This window comes from Bos mutus, chromosome 4 (assembly GCF_027580195.1).
Source record: "Bos mutus isolate GX-2022 chromosome 4, NWIPB_WYAK_1.1, whole genome shotgun sequence".
Taxonomy (NCBI): Eukaryota; Metazoa; Chordata; class Mammalia; order Artiodactyla; family Bovidae; genus Bos; species Bos mutus.
This window is the reverse complement of record NC_091620.1, coordinates 89,684,085-89,703,428: the sequence shown is the minus strand read 5'-3', so window position 1 is coordinate 89,703,428 and position 19,344 is coordinate 89,684,085. Positions and strand designations below refer to the sequence as shown.

The 19,344-nt window shown below is 36.5% G+C and overlaps 1 protein-coding gene across 3 annotated transcripts in view; it reads right to left on the bottom strand.

The window, feature by feature from the left end:
* Nucleotides 1-19,344, bottom strand: part of MACC1 (MET transcriptional regulator MACC1) — a 100,214-nt gene that overhangs the window by 20,565 nt on the left and 60,305 nt on the right. For all 3 annotated transcript variants that reach the window (XM_070369756.1, XM_070369755.1, XM_070369754.1), the window contains 3 exons: nt 14,090-14,212; nt 9,769-11,804; nt 5,893-6,081 (listed from right to left, as the gene is read on the bottom strand). In XM_070369756.1, the coding sequence (XP_070225857.1) occupies nt 5,893-6,081; nt 9,769-11,804; nt 14,090-14,204 (2,340 nt within the window). In that variant the 5' untranslated portion in view covers nt 14,205-14,212. The remainder of the gene's footprint in view (nt 1-5,892; nt 6,082-9,768; nt 11,805-14,089; nt 14,213-19,344) is intronic.

The window sequence follows — 19,344 nt, the reverse complement described above, 5'->3', positions numbered from 1 at the left end:
TTCATGGGGTCACAAAGAGTCGGACACGACTGAGCAACTGATCTGATCTGAAAAGAAAAATGTGATACTCTTTTTGATAATCCATTCTTAAATTGGCTGAGGTGTTGAGGCAAATTTTGATAGAATCATGACATGGCTTGAAAAAAAGAAAAAAAATAAAATGAGCTTTTTAAATTCCCCGTCCCAAGCATAACTCCCAGCTCTGCCACTCAGCTACTATACTGTATTTGAACGGGTGGTCAATGCGTAGGGGTTAAAGTATAAGGACTCCAAAGTCAAAGGTCTGTGCTCCAAACTTGGTTCTGTGAGTTTCTAGCTATGCACGTTTGAGCAAGTTACTTAGTCTCCCTACAGCTTAGATAACATTAGTATCCACCCCACAAGTTTTTTGTTCAAAGGATTAAATAAGTTAATTTTTGAACTGTTACTGGAACAGCGACTGGCACAGAGTAAGTGCCAGATAACTGTTAGATAAAATAAAAATAGAACAAAGGAAAAAGGGAGAAGTTGAACAGCAAGGAAAGTGAGTGAAAAGAAGCTGATTGTAGGCACTGGCACACACAGGAGGAAATTTTCTAAATGTGTGTGCACTGAGGAAGTGAGATAAAGGAAATAAAAAGCAGCATGGGAACCACAAGAATTTGTTATCTCCTTGCCCCAGTTTCAATTCCCTCCCTCTGCACACCCTATCCAGAATTAATAAAAGTATGTTTTGAAATCAACTGCTTAACCTGTAAATTAATCTTATTGAAGAATCATCTCCTCCTTAAGAAAAAAATATTGTACAGGTTTTTTTCTTTTTTCAGAGACCTGGAAACCAGCATACATTTACCCTTTACAGTACATAGTCTAAAAGGTAAAATTTTTATAGATTATTTGGAATAGTTTCTAAACATTTAACCACATGCACCAAAGTGATGGGGGCTTCCCGGGTAAAGCTCAGCGGTAAAGAAGACACTTGCAATGCAGGAGCCGCAGGAGACGTGGGTTCGATCGCTGGGTCGGGTAGATCCCCTGGAGGAGGGCATGGCAACCCACTCCAGTATTCTTGCCTGGAGAATCCCATGGATAGAGGAGCCTGGCGGGCTACAATCCATACAGCTGCGAAGAGTCAGTCATGACTGAAGCAACTTAGCACGGCAAGCACCAAAGTGAAGATTGTTAGTGCTTATCACAATAAATTAAACAATAGGCCCTAGAAAGACACACAGAGGTTTTCCTTTCCGGTTCTGAGTATTTATCAGCCTCAGGCATAGACTTAGTCATTCGTGATTTGGGCTGTGCTAAAGTAAATAAAGGAAAAGTAGGCTGTTAGCTGGCCTTTATGAAGATTTGCGGGGAAGACAAACTGAAAACAACCACAATTTGAGACAAGTTGGATATTTAACAAAATTTCTTGATAAACAACTCTAAGTAAAATCTTTTTAAAAACAGAGCTTAATGAGAAAAAAAACAAGCCCTGATTTCAACTGGACAACTTTTTTTGGAAAGATTTTTTTTTTTTTTTTACAACTGTTTTAGCTTCACAGCACAGTTGAGAGGAAGATACAAAGATTTCCCATTTATCTCCTGCCTCCACACATGCATAGCCTTCCCCATTATCAACATCCTTCACCACAGTGGTATATTGGATACAACTGATGAATCTACACTGATACATCATAATCACTCAAAGTCCATAGTGTAGGGTTAACATCTATGTACATTCAATTGGTCTGGACAAATATAAAATGATATGTATTCATCACTATGGTGTCATATTGAGTTTTTTCACTGTCGTAAAAATCCTTTGTATTCTGCCTATTTATTCCTCTCTTCCAAACTCTGGCAACCACTAATTTGTCTCCATAGTTTTGACTTTTCCAGAACATCATATATTTGGAATCGTACAGTATATAGCCTTTTCAGATTGGGTTCTTTTCTTTAGTAATGTTATTTGAAGGATCTTCCATGTCTTTTCATGGTTTGATAAGTCATTTTTTTATGTGCTGAATAAAAGTTCGTTGTCATGTAATATTCTATTATATCACAGTGTACTTATCCATTCACATTCACCTACTGAAGGACATCTTGGTTACTTCCAGGTTTTACTAATTACGAATACAGAGGCTGTAAACATTCATGTACAGGTTTTTGTGTGGACAAAAGTTTTCAATGCCTTTGAGTAAATACCAAGGAGCAGGACTGATGGATCATATACCAAGAGTACGTTTCATTTGCCGGAAACAGCCAAGACACTCCAAAGTGACTGTGTAATTCCATGAGCAGTGAATGAGGGTTCCTGTTACTCGTATTCTCAATAGCGTTTGGTGCAGTCAGTGTTCTGGATTTTGGCTACTCTAATAGGTGTGTGAGTGTGTGTGTGTGCTCAGTTGTATCCGACTCTTTGAGACCCCATGGACTGTAGGCGGCCAGGCTCCAGTCTGCAGACACACACTGCACACACAGGTGACATAGTTACTTCAAAGTAAGAAAATTTTCTCAAGAAATTAATACCCAGTTCTATGCTCAAAAAGGAAGCAGAGAATATAGATTTTGCCTCCTATCAAGTCATTATCTAACTAGAGAGATAAATTTTCCTTAACTGAAATATCTTGAAAATGTTTGCACTCATGTGAAACAGAGATACAGGCCATTTTATATGTACTCATCACTGGAATATTTTTATTTCAGTTCAGTTCAGTCACTCATTTGAGACCCCACAAACTGGAGCATGTCAGGCTTCCCTGTCCATCACCAACTCCCAGAGCTTCTCAAACTCATGTCCTTCCAGGTGGTAATGCCATCCAAGCATTCATCATCCATCGTCCCCTTCTCTTCCTGCCTTCAATCTTGCTCAGCATCAAGGTCTTTTCCAATAAGTCAGTTCGCATCAGGTGGCCAAAGTATTGGAGCTTTATCTTCAGCATCAGTCCTTCCAATGAATATTCAGGACTAATTTCCTTTAGGATTGACTGGTTTGATCTTGTGTCCAGGGGACTCTCAAGAGTCTTCTCCAATACCACAGTTCAAAAGCATCAATTCTTCAGTGCTCAGCTTTCTCTATGGTCCAAACCTCACATCCATACATGATTACTGGAAAAACCATAGCTTTGACTAGATGGACCTTTGTTAGCAAAGTAATGTCTCTGCTTTTTAATACACTGTCTAGGTTTCTCATAGCCTTTCTCCAAGGAGCAAGTGTCTTTAATTTCATGGCTGCAGTCACCATCTGAAGTGACTTTGGAATCCAAGAAAATAAAGTCTGTCAGTGTTTCCATTGTTTCCCCATATATTTGCCATGAAGTGATGGGACCAGATGCCATGATCTTAGTTTTTTGAATGTTGAGTTTTAAGGTAGCTTTTTCACTCTCCTCTTTCACTTTCATCAAGAGGCTCTTTAGTTCTTCTTGGCTTTCTGCCATAAGGGTGGTTTCATGTGCGTATCTGAGCTTTTTTGATATTTCTCCCAGCAATCTTGATTCCAGCTTGTGCTTCATCCAGCCTGGCATTTTACATGATGCACTCTGCACCCTGTTAAATAAGCAGGGTGATAATATACAGCCTTGATGTACTTCTTTCCCAATTTGGAACCAGTCCATTGTTCCATGTCCAGTTCTAACTGTTGCTTCTTGACTTGCATACAGATTTCCCAGGAGGCAGGTCAGGTGGTCTGGTATTCCCATCTCTTTAAGAATTTTCCACAGTCTGTTGTGACCCACACAAAGGCTTTAATGGAGTCAATGAAGCAGAAGTAGATGTTTTTCTGGAATTCTCTTGCCTTTTCTGTGATCCAAAGGATGTGATCTCTGGTTCCTCTGCCTTTTCTAAATCCAGTTTGAACATCTGGAAGTTCTAGGTTCATGTACTGTTGAAGACTAGATTGGAGAATTTTGAGCATTACTTTGCCAGCATATGAGATGAGTAGAATTGTACAGTAGTTTGAACATTCTTTGGCATTGCCTTTCTTTGGGATTGGAATAAAAGCTGACCTTTTCCAGTTCTGTGGCCACTTGTGAGTTTTCCAAATTTGCTGGCATATTGAGTGCAGCAATTTAACAGCATTATTTTCTAGGATTTGAAATAGCTCAGCTGGAATTCCATCACCTCCACTAGCTTTGTTCATAGTGATGCTTCCTATGATCCACTTGACCTCGCACTCCAGGTGGTCTGGCACTAGGTCAGTTATTACACCATCATGGTTATCTGAGTCATTAAGATCTTTTTTGTATAGTTCTGCTGTGTATTCTTGCCACCTCTTAATATTTTCTGCTTCTGTTAGGTTCATACTGTTTCTGTCTTTTATTGTGCCCATCTTTGCATGAAATGTTCCCTTGGTATTTCTAATTTTTTTTTGTATTTCTAAATGTTTTGTTCCCTTGGTATTTCAAATTTCTAGTCTTTCCCATTCTGCTGTTTTCCTCTATTTCTTCGTATCGATCATTTAGGAAGGCTCTCTTGTCTCTCCTTACTATTCTTTGGAACTGTGCATTCAGATGGATATTTACTTTTCTCTTTGCCTTTTGCTTCTCTTTTTTTCTCAGCTCCTTAGACAACCATTTTGCCTTTTTGCATTTCTTTTTCTTGGGGATGGTTTTGATCTCAGCCTCCTGTACAGTGTTACGAACTTCTTCCATAGTTCTTCAGGCACTCTTTCTATCAGATCTAATTCCTTTAATCTATCACTTCTACTGTATAAGCGTTAGGGATTTGATTTAGTCAATAAAAAAATGACTCATATGTCTTTGTGGTAAATAGAGAAAATATTTATATAACTTACACTGAATAGTATACTTTGTTTTAATATTAATAAAAATTTTGAATTTTACGTATTTGCTTTGTTTTACATGCTGTGAGAAATGGAATATTTCGTGCCATACCAGCAAACAAGGATCACAGTCATCAGTGATTCTAGTCCTTCAAATGTGAATTCCTGAGTCCTAATGGTACCCAGGAAGAGCACCTGAGCTCTCTGGCCCATTGGGCCACAGTCACTCCCTACAGTGATCATGGAGGAATTCAGGATGTGAAAAATGCAGGATGCTGGGCCCAGATGGCTGAGATGCATATTAAAGGAATGATTTCAGTAAGCCCAGACTCGTATTTTCCCATACACAGAAAAGTGCTACATTCCTTAACTTGAGATATCTGGTTTTCTGTAATTTACCAAATACTTTTGATGTTCAGACTACCTGCCCTTTGTTGCAAACTTCTATATGACCTGACTCTTCCCCCCACTTCCTCAGAGCAGTTCTTTCAGGGATGCTCAAGATGCTGCCTCCCAGGCTTAACTCTGCAAAATTTCCAAATAAAACATAACTCTCAACTTTTAGTTTGTGACTATATTTTAAGTTGACATCTGTCATTCTGTATTTGATGTCTATAGTTACTGTATGCAAAATTGTGAAGGAGACAGATAACGCACACAGATATCTCTAGCTATTGTTACCAACGACCTCACACCATTTACTCTCTTAAATGTTTTTTTGTCACCAAACATTATTTACCACCAATGACTGATTCTATTTTTGAAGCTGATAAATACTTACTATTGTGTCCCTTTTCCTTGTCCTGACTGGGTCCCAACTCTTTCCTTCAAAGTTTATCTTTTCTCTGCTTCAAGTTCTTATAGCCCTTCATAACAACTGCCTATCTCATTTGGTCAATTTATTTGATAAAAGGCCATATGCAATCCAGTAGGAGAAACATCAATATATCTTAAAGGTTCTTAATACCGTTAAAGAGTGACATGAGTATATTTCAGATAACATCAATGATTGTAGATTCAGTGATTTCAGTGAGTGGATCCTTTAGGACACTCCCTCAGTCAGTTAGTATATGCAGTGGACTCTTGACTGCATTTGATTTACTTTGTCTGCAGTTTTTTACTACCTAGATGAACAGAAATCTTACCTCTACAGCCAAATCTCCAGATTTTCCTTGGTGAGGAATTTCATATGCCTCCATTTGTCGCTTTGTGAGTCGCACTAACTTTTCAGCTAGTTCCCTCCAGCCTTTCCCAAGCTTGACAGCTGAAGTCAGAATAGCAGCCTCTTGGACAAGGTGCACTACTAATCCTTGGCAATCAATCTTCAGCAGAGCCTGCAGCAACAACTACATGTCATAATTTAAAGCAAATAATTTGAACTTTTATCTAGAAATTAAATTTGTTATTACATATTCTGGAAACTGGCATCCTTTTTTTCACCACACATATATTTGAGTTTTCTAAAATTCAAAGAGTTGATTTACTTTTAAGCAAATCCAACAAGCAAAGTACAGAGGATACAAACTAGATCAGAATGAAGGGGAGTTTCAGGGCTAACTTGGTAACTAATTATAGGGCCTTAAGTAAACCACTCAACTAATATGTCTCTTAATATCCTTAATTACCAAAGGGGGGAGTTGAATTAGCCACTTCCAAAGATACCCTGAGGTTTTAGCAGTTAATAATTTATTAACCCATGATTATTCACTATACAAACAGTAATTACTTTCCTTCCAGAGGACTGGCTATAGGATTTCTAGAGTGAGCACACAGCTGTCGGTAAATACTACTTAATTTTTTAATCAAAATATGATTTAAAACTCCCCAGAATTATATGTGTTGCATAAAAATGAGAAACTTAGACAACCTTCAACAAAGCTATTGCTATTAATAACTTAAAAAATTAACTCTCTTCCTTTATCATCAATGTGCTGCTGCTGCTAAGTCGCTTCAAGTCATGTCCGACTCTGTGCAACCCCACAGACGGCAGCCAACTAGGCTCCCCCGTCCCTGGGATTTTCCAGGCAAGAGTACTGGAGTGGGTTGCCATTGCCTTCTCCGTACCATCAATGTAGTTAATGCTAAATTTAAATCACAAGGTATCAAATATAAAACACTTAGGTTTCAACGATGCAAAAGAGAAAACCTTCAGACTCTTTTTTCTTCCTTAATTAAGCACTGAGCTTTGTCAGTCGCCACACATGTTTCAAACAAGTCTACGAGTTTCTCTTTTGTCTTGAATATATTTCTAAAGTACAAGATGAGATTTATCTATCTTTCTTTTCTGTTCAAATAAAAATGTTCAATAGTCCCTCATCATTTAATGGCACTTAAAAGCTTTTTACTTATTGTTTCATTATGAAACAATAAGTAAAAATGAATGACTGAGTGAAGCAACTATTAAAGTCCAAGGAATGTTCATTCTTATGGATGCATTAGGAGAACTACCCATGATCTCTATACATGGACTATGTTTATCTGTAAATTTATGGAGAGGAGTTGTGACCTCAGGGAGAAGCAGTGCTGAGACAGCAGGCCCCTGAGGGTGCCTTTAGTAAACTGTGGAGTGGGTTTAGCTTATCCCAGTTCCTTGTTTTAAGGAAAATAAATTTGCACTTAAAAGTTATAAAACCTAAGTTTAAAATCCAACTCCACAAAGAATAGGAATTTAGATAAATCACAAAATGTCTCTATTTAATGACTTTTAAAATGGATACGATAGTAATACTACCCCATCTAACCCCCTAAAATCATTATGAAAGTTGAATTAGATGATTAGTTCTTAGAGTGTCAAATTCCAAAATACATAAAGACAGTCTTAATGTCTAGATATGATTAAGGAAATTGTAACCCACAATCTTTATAAGTTCATTTCCAGCTACTCCAAGCTGGAATCCCAAGTATACAATCCAAGAAAAAGGTACTCCTAATTCCATTGACTGTATAGTCCATGGGGTTGCAAAGAGTCGGAAGCAACTGAATGACTTTCACTTTCACTTTTCACTATACAAATAAAGTTTCAAGAGGTAGCATCTATACCATATGCTTCATCATCTTCTGGTTAGATAACTAGGCCTTAGCTCTTTCCTTTCAGAAATTTTGAAGCCTCCACTGAGGCACAACATGAAATTGTAGGAACTACTCCCTTAAACGAGCTCTCCACCAGCACTGTCTAGTCAGTCACCAAAGTGACTCAACTATCATACACTAACATAGAGTAAGTGTAACCCAGCTTAAACTTTAAGACCATTTGGTCAATATAACCTTTTCTGCCACAAAGAGAAACAAGAAAGCAATTTTCAGTTCAAATTTTCATGGGTCCATGCTGAACACAAGCTATGAGAGGTCATGAGCTATTGCAAAATTCATGTGCAGCTTCAACCAGGTAGATCAGCCAATGACTGTAAATACCCCGGATTAAGTGAGGATGCATCACACCATCATAAAACCACCTATTTAATTGGATATTGGGTTTTAAAAATTTACCCTTCTCAGTATCACTGTAGAATCATAAAAACAATTGAAGAGTATCTGTGTGTGTGTTAGTTAGTCGCTCAGTCATTACTTGACTTTTTGCAACCCCATGAACTATAGCCCACCAGACTCCTCTGTCCATGGAATTTTCCAGGCAAGAATACTGGAGTGGGTTGCCATTCCCTTGTCCAGGGGATCTTCCTGACCCCGGGATTGAACCCAGAGCTCCCACACTGCGGGCAGATTCTTTACCATTTGAGCTACCCAGGAAGCCCATAAGCCCACATATATATATAGTATATATATACTATATACATATATAGTGTGTGTGTGTGTATATATATATATATGTATGTATACCCTATATCATGTTAGCTATTGTTAACATCACAGAATAAACCCCTTGCCAAAAATGTTTTCTCCCATTTTGCACTTTGATTAAAACTTGACTCCTCTACATGAATCTGCCTCACCTAACATGAACCGCTCATCTCTTATAGGCCACCAGTTTTACGTAGTTATAATGATACTTACTACACACCAATACACATACTTAAATATCTATATATATATATATATATATGTACATTGTTAAAAACTTTATTTCAGGGAAATATAGTGGTTTTATGTGTGGCTTTGGAACCAAAAAGATTTCAAATCCCATCTTTGATACTAACCAAATGGCAGATCTTGGGCAAGTTGCCCAACCTCCCAAGACTCTGTTTCCTCTATTTGAAGAAGGAGATACTAACTAGACTTATCCTGTATGTTGGTTAAAATGGCCAAATGAAAGAGTATGTATACAGTGCTGGGCACAGTGCCAAATATATAGAGATCCTTAGGAAAGTGGTATATATCATTATTATTATTTATACAGTCACATTTTAGCCATTTTTAGAAATATGCTCTTGATTTTTTTTAATAAATTACTGAATATCCAAATACAAGGCAAAACAGTTCTTCATGTTTTTTATAGTTCTCTGCTGAGCCTTACACTGGGGTGAATGCTATGTTGAAAAAAACAGGATTCTTAGAGTACTATTAAAACATAAAGATTAAGAAGAGAATTAGCAATATCACTTTTGGATTGTGATGCACCACATACATAAGACAAATGTTAAATTGCTAAAGTTAAGGACATCGGTGATATGTCTTAAAAACACTAAAAAGTGAGTCTACAACAATGCCCAAGTTAAGTAGTTTTGTTTCAGTTTTGTCTTATTTACTTTCATGTAATTGGAACTCCTCTGATATTTTAAGAGCTATCTAAATATTTGAGAGAGAAAAAAAGGATCTCTTAATTGTTATGTTTTAGCACAAACAGAATCTTTAATCTTCCATTAAAGGATGATCCTTGGGGGCCTAGTTTCTGGGAAAATCACAATTGAATGTCAAATCTAAGAAACTAGTTATATGATCTTGTACGCAAAGCTCTGTAGTGACTTCAATTAACTTGAGAAACTACTCTCATATGTTTACTTATAAGTATTGCCAAGTTAATACAGTTCTCTACAGTAAGTAAATTCCTGTGATCAAGCAATACTCACCACAGTAAGTTCATAAAGAAACTTCCTGGCATTTCTATCTGCATGGCAATCTTCCTTTAACTTCTTTACAACATAAGCAACTTTTTCTGATTCTTTGTCTGCTTGTAGTTGATCAAAGTCTTCTAGTGCCAGATGTGAATAGCCTAGGACATAAGCTAAAACTTTCCAGTCATACACTTTTTCTGATACCAAGGTCAAGACAACTGAGTAGATGTAAGTCAGTTTTTTAAGAGGCAGGGTAATTTGTTCAAGAAGATTCCGGGTTGTGAAGACATTATCTGACATAGACATTACTTGTTCCTTTGCAATCACCCTGATGTTTTTGCAATGTAAAAGTCCAATCTTACCTCTCAGGACTCCCACATACCATTCTTTCACTTTGGACTGTCCAATGGCTTTTACTTTACCTTCTCCAAGAAGAGCTACTGTGTCCCCTTTGAAATATTCAAGTAAGTATTCAATCTTATTTTGTCTTATCACTGTCTTCTGGGTTATTCCATAGCTGGTAAAGTTCAATTTTTTGTCTTGAAATGTAGGATATTTAACATGCACAGTTGGTAATAAGGGAGAAGAGTTGATTTCCTTCTTGTTCTGCAAATCACTTGGCAGATTTGACAGACTTTTTAGGTTCGGAGCTGGATCAGGTGAAGTTATAAAGAACTGTGTAACTGGCCTACCACTGCGAGGCTCCACCTGAACACAGAAAACAAACAAGTGCATTTCTCTGGAGTCAACTAAAGAGAAGAAAAATTGTTGATGAACTGCTTGACCTGATTGCAAGTGCTTTTGCTTAACTTCTTTCCTTTTTCTTTCTGCTTTTACTTCAAAATCAGGATCACAGGATAAGACAGATATATTTAAATCTTGTGGCTTTTCAAGTAAGAAGGAATGCTTCCCCCAGAGCTGAAACACAACTGGAGATGTGTTGGGTTTCCCACCTTTTTTAATATCAGAGATAGTAAGCTTTCCTGGCATATAACTATGTCCACAAACTGTGAAAACAGCAGTGAAACTGGGGTGGATATATTTGGGTCCATAAATTCCAACTGAAATTGTTCTGTGGATATAATCCCAAATGGTGGCAACTGGTGATTGAGTACCTTTAGTTTGTGCGGCAACCACTAGATACATCACTTGACTTAAGTCTACTAGCTTGACCTGGATGGTGTCTTTATAAATGTAGCAGTTGTTTAATGCTTTGAAAGGGCCTTCTTTATCCAGACTGTGTAAACACACTATTTCTGCCATGACTTGGCTGAAAGGATCCCTTTTCACTTCAGCCCCAATTTTCATCTCCAGCAAAATGGCTTCCATTGTGTTAAGGTTGCCTAACATGATTTCCAACAGTGGGCTTATGGTGCATGAAAGGTCATGGTTAAGCTTTTGTGGAGGATCTAGAAAAGCCCTTAGAGATACTTCTTGGAATTCTCCCACAGCTACATGGCCTTGGGGCACATGAACAGTGATATCTGATTCAGGTAATTGTACTGACCCTCCTTGGTAGTTTAATTTGCAAACTACTGTAGTCTCTGCAACTTGTGTTTGGGCCCATCCAGGACTCTGATTAATTGTACTCAAATCTAGGCAGGAACGGGCAAGGTGGCGGTGACTTAACCAAGCCATTTTATAAGCCTCTCGATCATTTCGAAGCCATTCTAAGTCTTGTTCTAAGATCTGGTCAAAGTTATGTATATTCTGATGGGCATGTGCTGTGTCATCCAAAATGTCCAAAAGTTCTGAAACACTTTTAGATCTTCCAGATTTCCTTGAGGAAGACTGCCTAAGCAACCGATGCACATCAAGTTCATCACCAGAGGAATCAAAAGAGTTTCCAGTTTCTATTTCTCTAAAAAAAAGAAGAGGATCTTCCTTCAAGATAGAAATATTATCTCTCTTCTGGTTATTTCTTAGCTGAGTTATATCATCCAAAAATGGGTTTGATGCAGACAGTTCATTCCAGAATGGATTTGTAGCACTGGAAGCATTATTGCCATGAAGTGTGAAATCCTCTGGCCAATCAAGAGGCAAACCTGGATCTGGACATTCGTGTTATTTAAACCAAAATAAAGCAAAACAAAGATGAAATGGCATTCTGAGATACAACCAAGATTAATTTTTACTATAGCTTAAAAATTGAAGAATTTTTATTTGTCTTTGATATCCAGTCTAAGTACTACAAAATCAATGTTAATTTTGGTCAAATTTTCATGTTGAGAGGAAAGAGAAATTGTTCGACCAGGTTATTTTGACTCTATGTAACATTATTTTATCTTAAGACACTATGATTTATAAACAAAAATATTTAGAAATTTCAATAATAATCATTTAACACATATTTGTGAAAATGACCCAGACTACATACATTTATGCCTTGTTTAATATGTCATTTTCATAAATGAGTACCTCTGAAAAAACAGAATAATTTAGTCTATCATCCAGATTTTTCTAAATATACAGTGGTTGGTCTCATTACATCTAGATTATTGATTTAACATTTTCTTTCCTGATAACATTCAATATGTGAAAAATATCAAATATATCTCTACACAGCTAAAATGTTAAAAAAATAAACTAAACAAGCATGGATTCTTATAATATTTTCTGAACATTTTTTTTTTTTTTTTTTTTTATTCTTCCAATTTTATTTTAAACTTTACATAATTGTATTAGTTTTGCCAAATATCAAAATGAATCCGCCACAGGTATACATGTGTTCCCCATCCCGAACCCTCCTCCCTCCTCCTCCCATATACCATCCTCTGGGCCGTCCCAGTGCACCAGCCCCAAGCATCCAGCATCATGCATCGAACCTGGACTGGCAACATGTTTCCTACATGATATTTTACATGTTTCATTGCCATTCTCCCAAATCTTCCCACCCTCTCCCTCTCCCACAGAGTCCATAAGACTGTTCTATACATCAGTGTCTCTTTTGCTGTCTCGTACACTGGGTTATTATTTTACCATCTTTCTAAGTTCCATATATGCGTTAGTATACTGTATTTATGTTTTTCCTTCTGGCTTACTTCACTCTGTATAATAGGCTCCAGTTTCATCCACCTCATTAGAACTGATTCAAATGTATTCTTTTTAATGGCTGAGTAATACTCCATTGTGTATATGTACCACAGCTTTCTTAGGAGATTCCTTAAAAAACTGGAAATAGAACTGCCTTATGATCCAGCAATCCCACTGCTGGGCATACACACTGAGGAAACCAGAAGGGAAAGAGACACGTGTACCCCAATGTTCATCGCAGCACTGTTTATAATAGCCAAGACATGAACATTTCATATTGATAAATTTTAACAGGTTGAATTTTTTTCATGAAAAGTGAACATTTCATGAAAATAAGCACTGAAAAAAATAGACCACCATTAGATTTACTACTTGAAGGAATTCACTGAGCTTTTTAAAGTTTAAAATGGCAAAGAACAGGCTTATTACCACCACAAAAGGGAAATACGCTGTTACTTTGGAAAGTGGATATTTTAAGAATCAGCAACACATTCAAATACTTATATATCAACTATAATGAATTTCTATATATCTCAAAAATACTGGAATATTTATGTTTAGAGCAAATTATATTTGATCACTTTTTCAATAAATATTGATAATGATTCTGTTCGGAGAAGGCAATGGCACCCCACTCCAGTACTTTTGCCTAGAAAATCCCATGGACGGAGGAGCCTGCTAGGCTGCAGTCCATGGGGTCGCTAGAGTCAGACACGACTGAGCGGCTTCGCTTTTGGACTTTGTAAAATTGTGGCTGCTTTAGAGAAAATGAAAGCTAAAATAGAAAAAATGAGTTCAAGTAAGCTTTCAGACATTTTTGTTTGTTATATATAGAACTATATATTGATTGAAATTAATTTTAAGTGTCATATATTAAAAATGTTAAGATACATTTTGAAAAACAATTGCTGCATTTCTTTTATTTTTACACTTTTCTTCAAATCCAGGACCTTCAAACTCTCTTAAAACCTACATTTCCTCTGAGAATCTATTCAATTCTTTTATACTGGATTTGTTGGCCCACTGCAACCTACAGATGTCTCTTTAACCTCAAAATTCACTGTATTTACTGCATATACTGCTCATTTAATAAAGAACTTTGTCTCCTTATAATACTTATCATTACCTGTTTTATTTTATTTTGACTATTTTATTTTTCTCATCTTTTTAATGATAGTGTATTTCAATGATAAAGTTGTGATTTTACAATTCTCTTAATTGTTTGTAACACTTTTCAGAAGTAGTCCCCCAATAATTAGTCATGATGGGTAAAAATAATTTCAATAATTATAAATTCCTGTACCTGTAATATCACAATTTCTTGAGGATTTTTGGGCTTCCATGTCAAACAGATTTCCTTCAGACATACTTCGTGAAATTCCTCCTGACCAAAAACGGGCTTTTTCACTGGTTAACATTATTCCACCTACAAAGTAAACAATATATAGGCATATATATATATTATATATATGTATGTATATTTCTTATAAGATAATATAAACAGGTTGGCATAGAAACCAGACTCAAAGAAATCCACAGATTTAAATAGAAAACTACATATAAAAATACTCTACATAGATCCTCTACTTCTGGTAGGATGCTTGACTAGATATCCTGATACAGATATTAATACTCCATTGAAAAACACTCATATCCTAGATTAATAGCAACAAACAAACCTAGAAATGCATTAGGGATACTATACTATAAAAAAAGTAATAATGAGAAACCCAAGGATAACAAAAAAATAGTAATGAAATGAAACTCCACTAAATAAGCATTTCTTGTTTGATGACTGAAAAACTAAAAAAATCATTAAACTAGATATTCTCTCCAAATCTTCCTATAAATTCAATGCAGTTCAAGAAAAATCACATATTACATACATGTTTGTAACTTAGGCTGTTTTGAAAATTATGAAGAAAAGCAAAGGACTATTCAAGACAATCCAGAAGGACATGATAGAAGTGATGTGTGATACCAGATATCATAATTTATTAGAAATAAGTGCTAAGTAAGACAATGTGGATTGGAATACAAATATACTAAAGACACACAATATCCCCAGAAGTAGTATCACCCTCAAACAAGAATGTAATATTTATATATGATAGAGATAGGCAGGCAGAGCAGTGTGGAAATAGATAATTCAATAAACAGTGATGGTACAATTGATAGTTCATGCTGAAAAAAAATTACATTGATCATATGCAAAAATTTATTCTAAGAGATTTAAAGACTGAAAAGCAAAATTTTAAAAGTAGAGTCTAAGGATTTATCTTGATGCTGTTTAGAAACAATTTTTAAGCAAGGCACAAACACAAAGCAAACCATAAAAAAAAAGAATGAGATATCCTATATAGCAAAGGACATTGTTCACAAAAAGTAAAAACACAAGCCAAAAACTGGGAGATGATATTTTCATTATATATGACTGAAGACGAAAAAAGGATTGGATTCCAACATATATTGAAGACTTCTACAAATCAATCAGCAAAATAAGACATTACAAAAAAAATTGAAACAATATCTGAATAAGTATTTATCACAAAAAGCATAAATAATCAATCCCTAAATATATTAAGATTGAAGGCAAGAGGAGAATGTTGTTCAGTTGCTAAGTTATGTCTGACTCTTTGCAACCCCATGGAGTTTAGCACATCTGGCTTCCTTGTCCATCACCATCTCCTGCAGCTTGCTCAAACTTATGTTCATTGAGTCAGTGCTGCCATCCAACCATCTCATCCTCTGTTGTTTCCTTTTCTTCATGCCTTCCATCTTTTCCAGCATCAGGGTCTTTTCTAATGAGTCAGTTCTTCACATCAGGTAGCCAAAGTATTGGAGCTTCAGCTTCAGCATCAGTCCTTCCAAAGTATATTCTGAATTGATTTCCTTCAGGATTGACTGGTTTGATCTCCTTGCTGCCCAAGGGACACTCAGGAGTCTTCTCCAACACCACAGTTCAAAAGCATCAATTCTTCGGCACTCAGCTTTCTTTATGGTTCAACTCTCACATCCATACACGACTACTGGAAAAACCATAGCTTTGACTAGATGGGCCTTTGCTGGCAAAGTAATGTCTCTGCTTTTTAATATGCTGTCTAGGTTGTTCACAGCTTTTCTTCCAAGGAGCAAGTGTCTTTTATCATGGCTGCAGTTACCACCTGCAGTGATTTTGGAGCCCAATAAAATAAAGTCTGTCAGTGTTTCCATGTTTCCCATCTAATTTGCCATGAAGTGATGGGACAAGATGCCATGATCTTAGTTTATTAAATACTGAGTTTTAAGCCAGCTTTTTTACTGTCTCCTTTCACCATCATGAAGAGGCTCTTTAGTTCCTCTTCACTTTCTGACATAAGGATGGTGTCATTTGCATATATGAGGTTATTGATATTTTTCCCAACAATCTTGATTCCAGCTTGCAATTCATCCAGTCCAGCATTTTGCATGATGTACTCTGCATGTAAGTTAAATGAGCAGAGTGACAGTATACAGCCTTGACATACTTCTTTCCCATTTTGGAACCAGTCTGTTGTTTCATGTCCAGTTCTAACTGTCACTACTTTTTTATTTATTTATTTTTCATTGAAGGATAATTTCTTTATAGAATTTTGCTGTTTTCTGTGAAACCTCAACATGAATCAGCCATAGATATACATATATCCTCTTCCTTTTGAACCTCCCTTCCATCTCCCTCCCCATCCCACCACTCTTTGTTGACACAGAGTCCCTGTTTGAGTTTCCTGAGCCATATAGCAAATTCCAGTTGGCTATCTATTTTGCATATGGTAATATAAGTTTCCAAGTTACTCTTTCCATACATCTTATCCTCTCCTCCCCACTTCCCATGTCCATAAGTCTATTCTCTATGTCTGTTTCTCCACTGTTGTCCTATAAATAAATTCTTCAGTACCATTTTTCTAGATTCCATATATATGCGTTAGAATATGGTATTTCTCTTTCTGACTTACTTCACTCTGTATAATAGGTTCTAGGTTCATCCACCTCATTAAAACTGATTCAGATGCATTCCATTTTATGGCTGAGTAATATTCCATTGTATATATGACCACTACTTCTTTAGCCATTCATTTGTCGATGGACATCTAGGTTGCTTCCATATTCTAGCTATTGTAAATAATGCTGCAATGAACAATAGGATACATGTGTCTTTTTCAATTTTTCTTTCCTCAGGTTAAATGCCTAGGAGTGGGATTGCTGGGTCATATGCTGGTTTTATTGATAGTTTTTTAAGGAATCTCTATACCTCCATAGCGGCTGTATCAATTTACATTTCCACAAACAGTGCAAGAGTGTTCCCGTTTCTCCATACCTTCTCCTGATTTATTGTTTGTAGACTTTTCGATCATGGCCATTCTGACTGGAGTGAAGTGATATCTCACTGTAATTTTGATTTGCATTTCTCTAACAATGAGCGATGTTGAGCATCTTTTCTTTCATGTGTTTGTTAGCTATTTGGATGTCTTCTTTGGAGCAATGCCTGTTTGGGTCTTTATCCCACTTTTTGATTGGGTTGTTTGTTTTTCTGGTATGAGTTGTATGAGCTGCTTGTATATTTTAGATATTAATCCTTTGTCAGTTTTTTCATTTTCTATTATTTTCTCCCATTCTCAGGGTTGTCTTTTCTCCTTGCTTAGAGTTTATTTGCTGTCCAAAAGGTTTTAAGTTAAATCATGTCCCACTTGTTTGCTTTTGTTTTTATTTCCATTACTCTAGGAAGTGGGTCATAGAGGATCTTGCTTTGATTTATGTCATCGACTGTTCTGCCTATGTTTTCCTCTAAGAGTTTTATAGTTTTTGGTTTTACATTTAGGTCTTTAATCCATTCTGAGTTTATCTTTGTGTATGGTGTTAGGAAGTGTTCTAATTTCATTCTTTTACATGTAGCTGTTCAGTTTTCCCAGCACCATTTATTGAAGAGGCTGTCTTTGCCCCATTGTATATTCTTGCCTCCTTTGTCAAAAATAAGGTACCCATAGGTGCATGGGTTTATTTTTGGGCTTTCTATCTTGTCCATTGGTGTATATTTCTGTTTTTGGCCAGTGCCATACTGTCTTGATGACTGTAGCTTTGTAGTATAATCTGAAGTCAGGAAGGTTGATTCCTCCAGCTTTCTTTCTCAAGATTGCTTTGGCGATTCAGGGTCTTTTGTATTTCCATATGAATTGTGAAATTTTTTGTTCTAGTTCTGTGAAAAATGCCAATGGTAACTTGATAAGGATCGCATTGAATCTGTAGATTGTGTTTGGTAGTATAGTCATTTTCACAATATTGATTCTTCCTACCCAGGGACATGGAATATCTCTCCATCTGTTTATACCATCTTTGATTTCTTTCAGTAGTGACTTATACTTTTCTGTGTTCAGTTCTTTTGTCTCCTTAGGTAGGTTTATTCCTAGATATTTAATTCTTTTTGTTGCAGTGGTGAATGGGATTAATTCCTTGATTTCTCTTTCTGATTATTCATTGTTAGTATACAGAATTGCAAGTGATTTCTATGTATTGATTTTGTATCCTGCAACTTTGCCAAATTCACTGATTAGCTCTAGTAATTCTCTGATACTATCTTTAGGGTTTTCTGTGTACAGTATCATGTCATTTGCAAACAGTAAGAGCTTTATTTCTTCTTTTCTGATATGGATTCCTTTTATTTATTTGTCATCACTGTTCACTGTAGCTAGGAATTCCAGAACTATGTTGAATAACAGTGGCAAAAGTGGACACCCTTGTCTTATTCCTGATCTTAAGGGGAATGCTTTCAGTTTTCACCATTGAGAATAATATTTGCTGAAACTCCAGTACTTTGGCCACCTCATGCGAAGAGTTGACTCATTGGAAAAGACTCTGATGCTGGGAGGGATTGGGGGCAGGAGGAGAAGGGGATGACAGAGGATGAGATGGCTGGATGGCATCACCAACTCGATGGACGTGAGTCTGAGTGAACTCCGGGAGTTGGTGATGGACAGGGAGGCCTGGCGTGCTGCAATTCACAGGGTCGCAAAGAGTCGGACACGACTGAGTGACTGAACTGAACTATCATATATGATCTTTACTATGTTGAGGTAGGTTCCTTCTATGCCCAGTTTTTGAAGAGTTTTCATCATAAATGGGTGCTGAATTTTGTCAAAGACTTTTTCTGCATCTATTGAGATTATCATATGGTTTTTATCTGCCAACTTGTTAATATGGTGTATCACATTGATTGATTTGCATATATTGAAGAATCCTTGCATTCCTGGAATAAACCCAACGTGATCATGGTATACAAGCTTTTTGATGTGTTGCTGAATTCTGTTTGCTAAAATTTTGTTGAGGATTTTTGCATCTATGTTCATCAATGATATTGGCCTGTAGTTTTCTTTTTTGTGTGTTGTTTTTGTCTGGTTTTGGTATCAAGGTGATGGCTTGGAAGCGTTCCTTCCTCTGCAATTTTTTGAAAGAGTTTTAGAAGGATAGGCATTAGCTCTTCTCTAAATGTTTGGCAGAACTCTCCTGTGAAGCCATCTGATCCTGGGCTTTTGTTTTGGGGAGATTTTT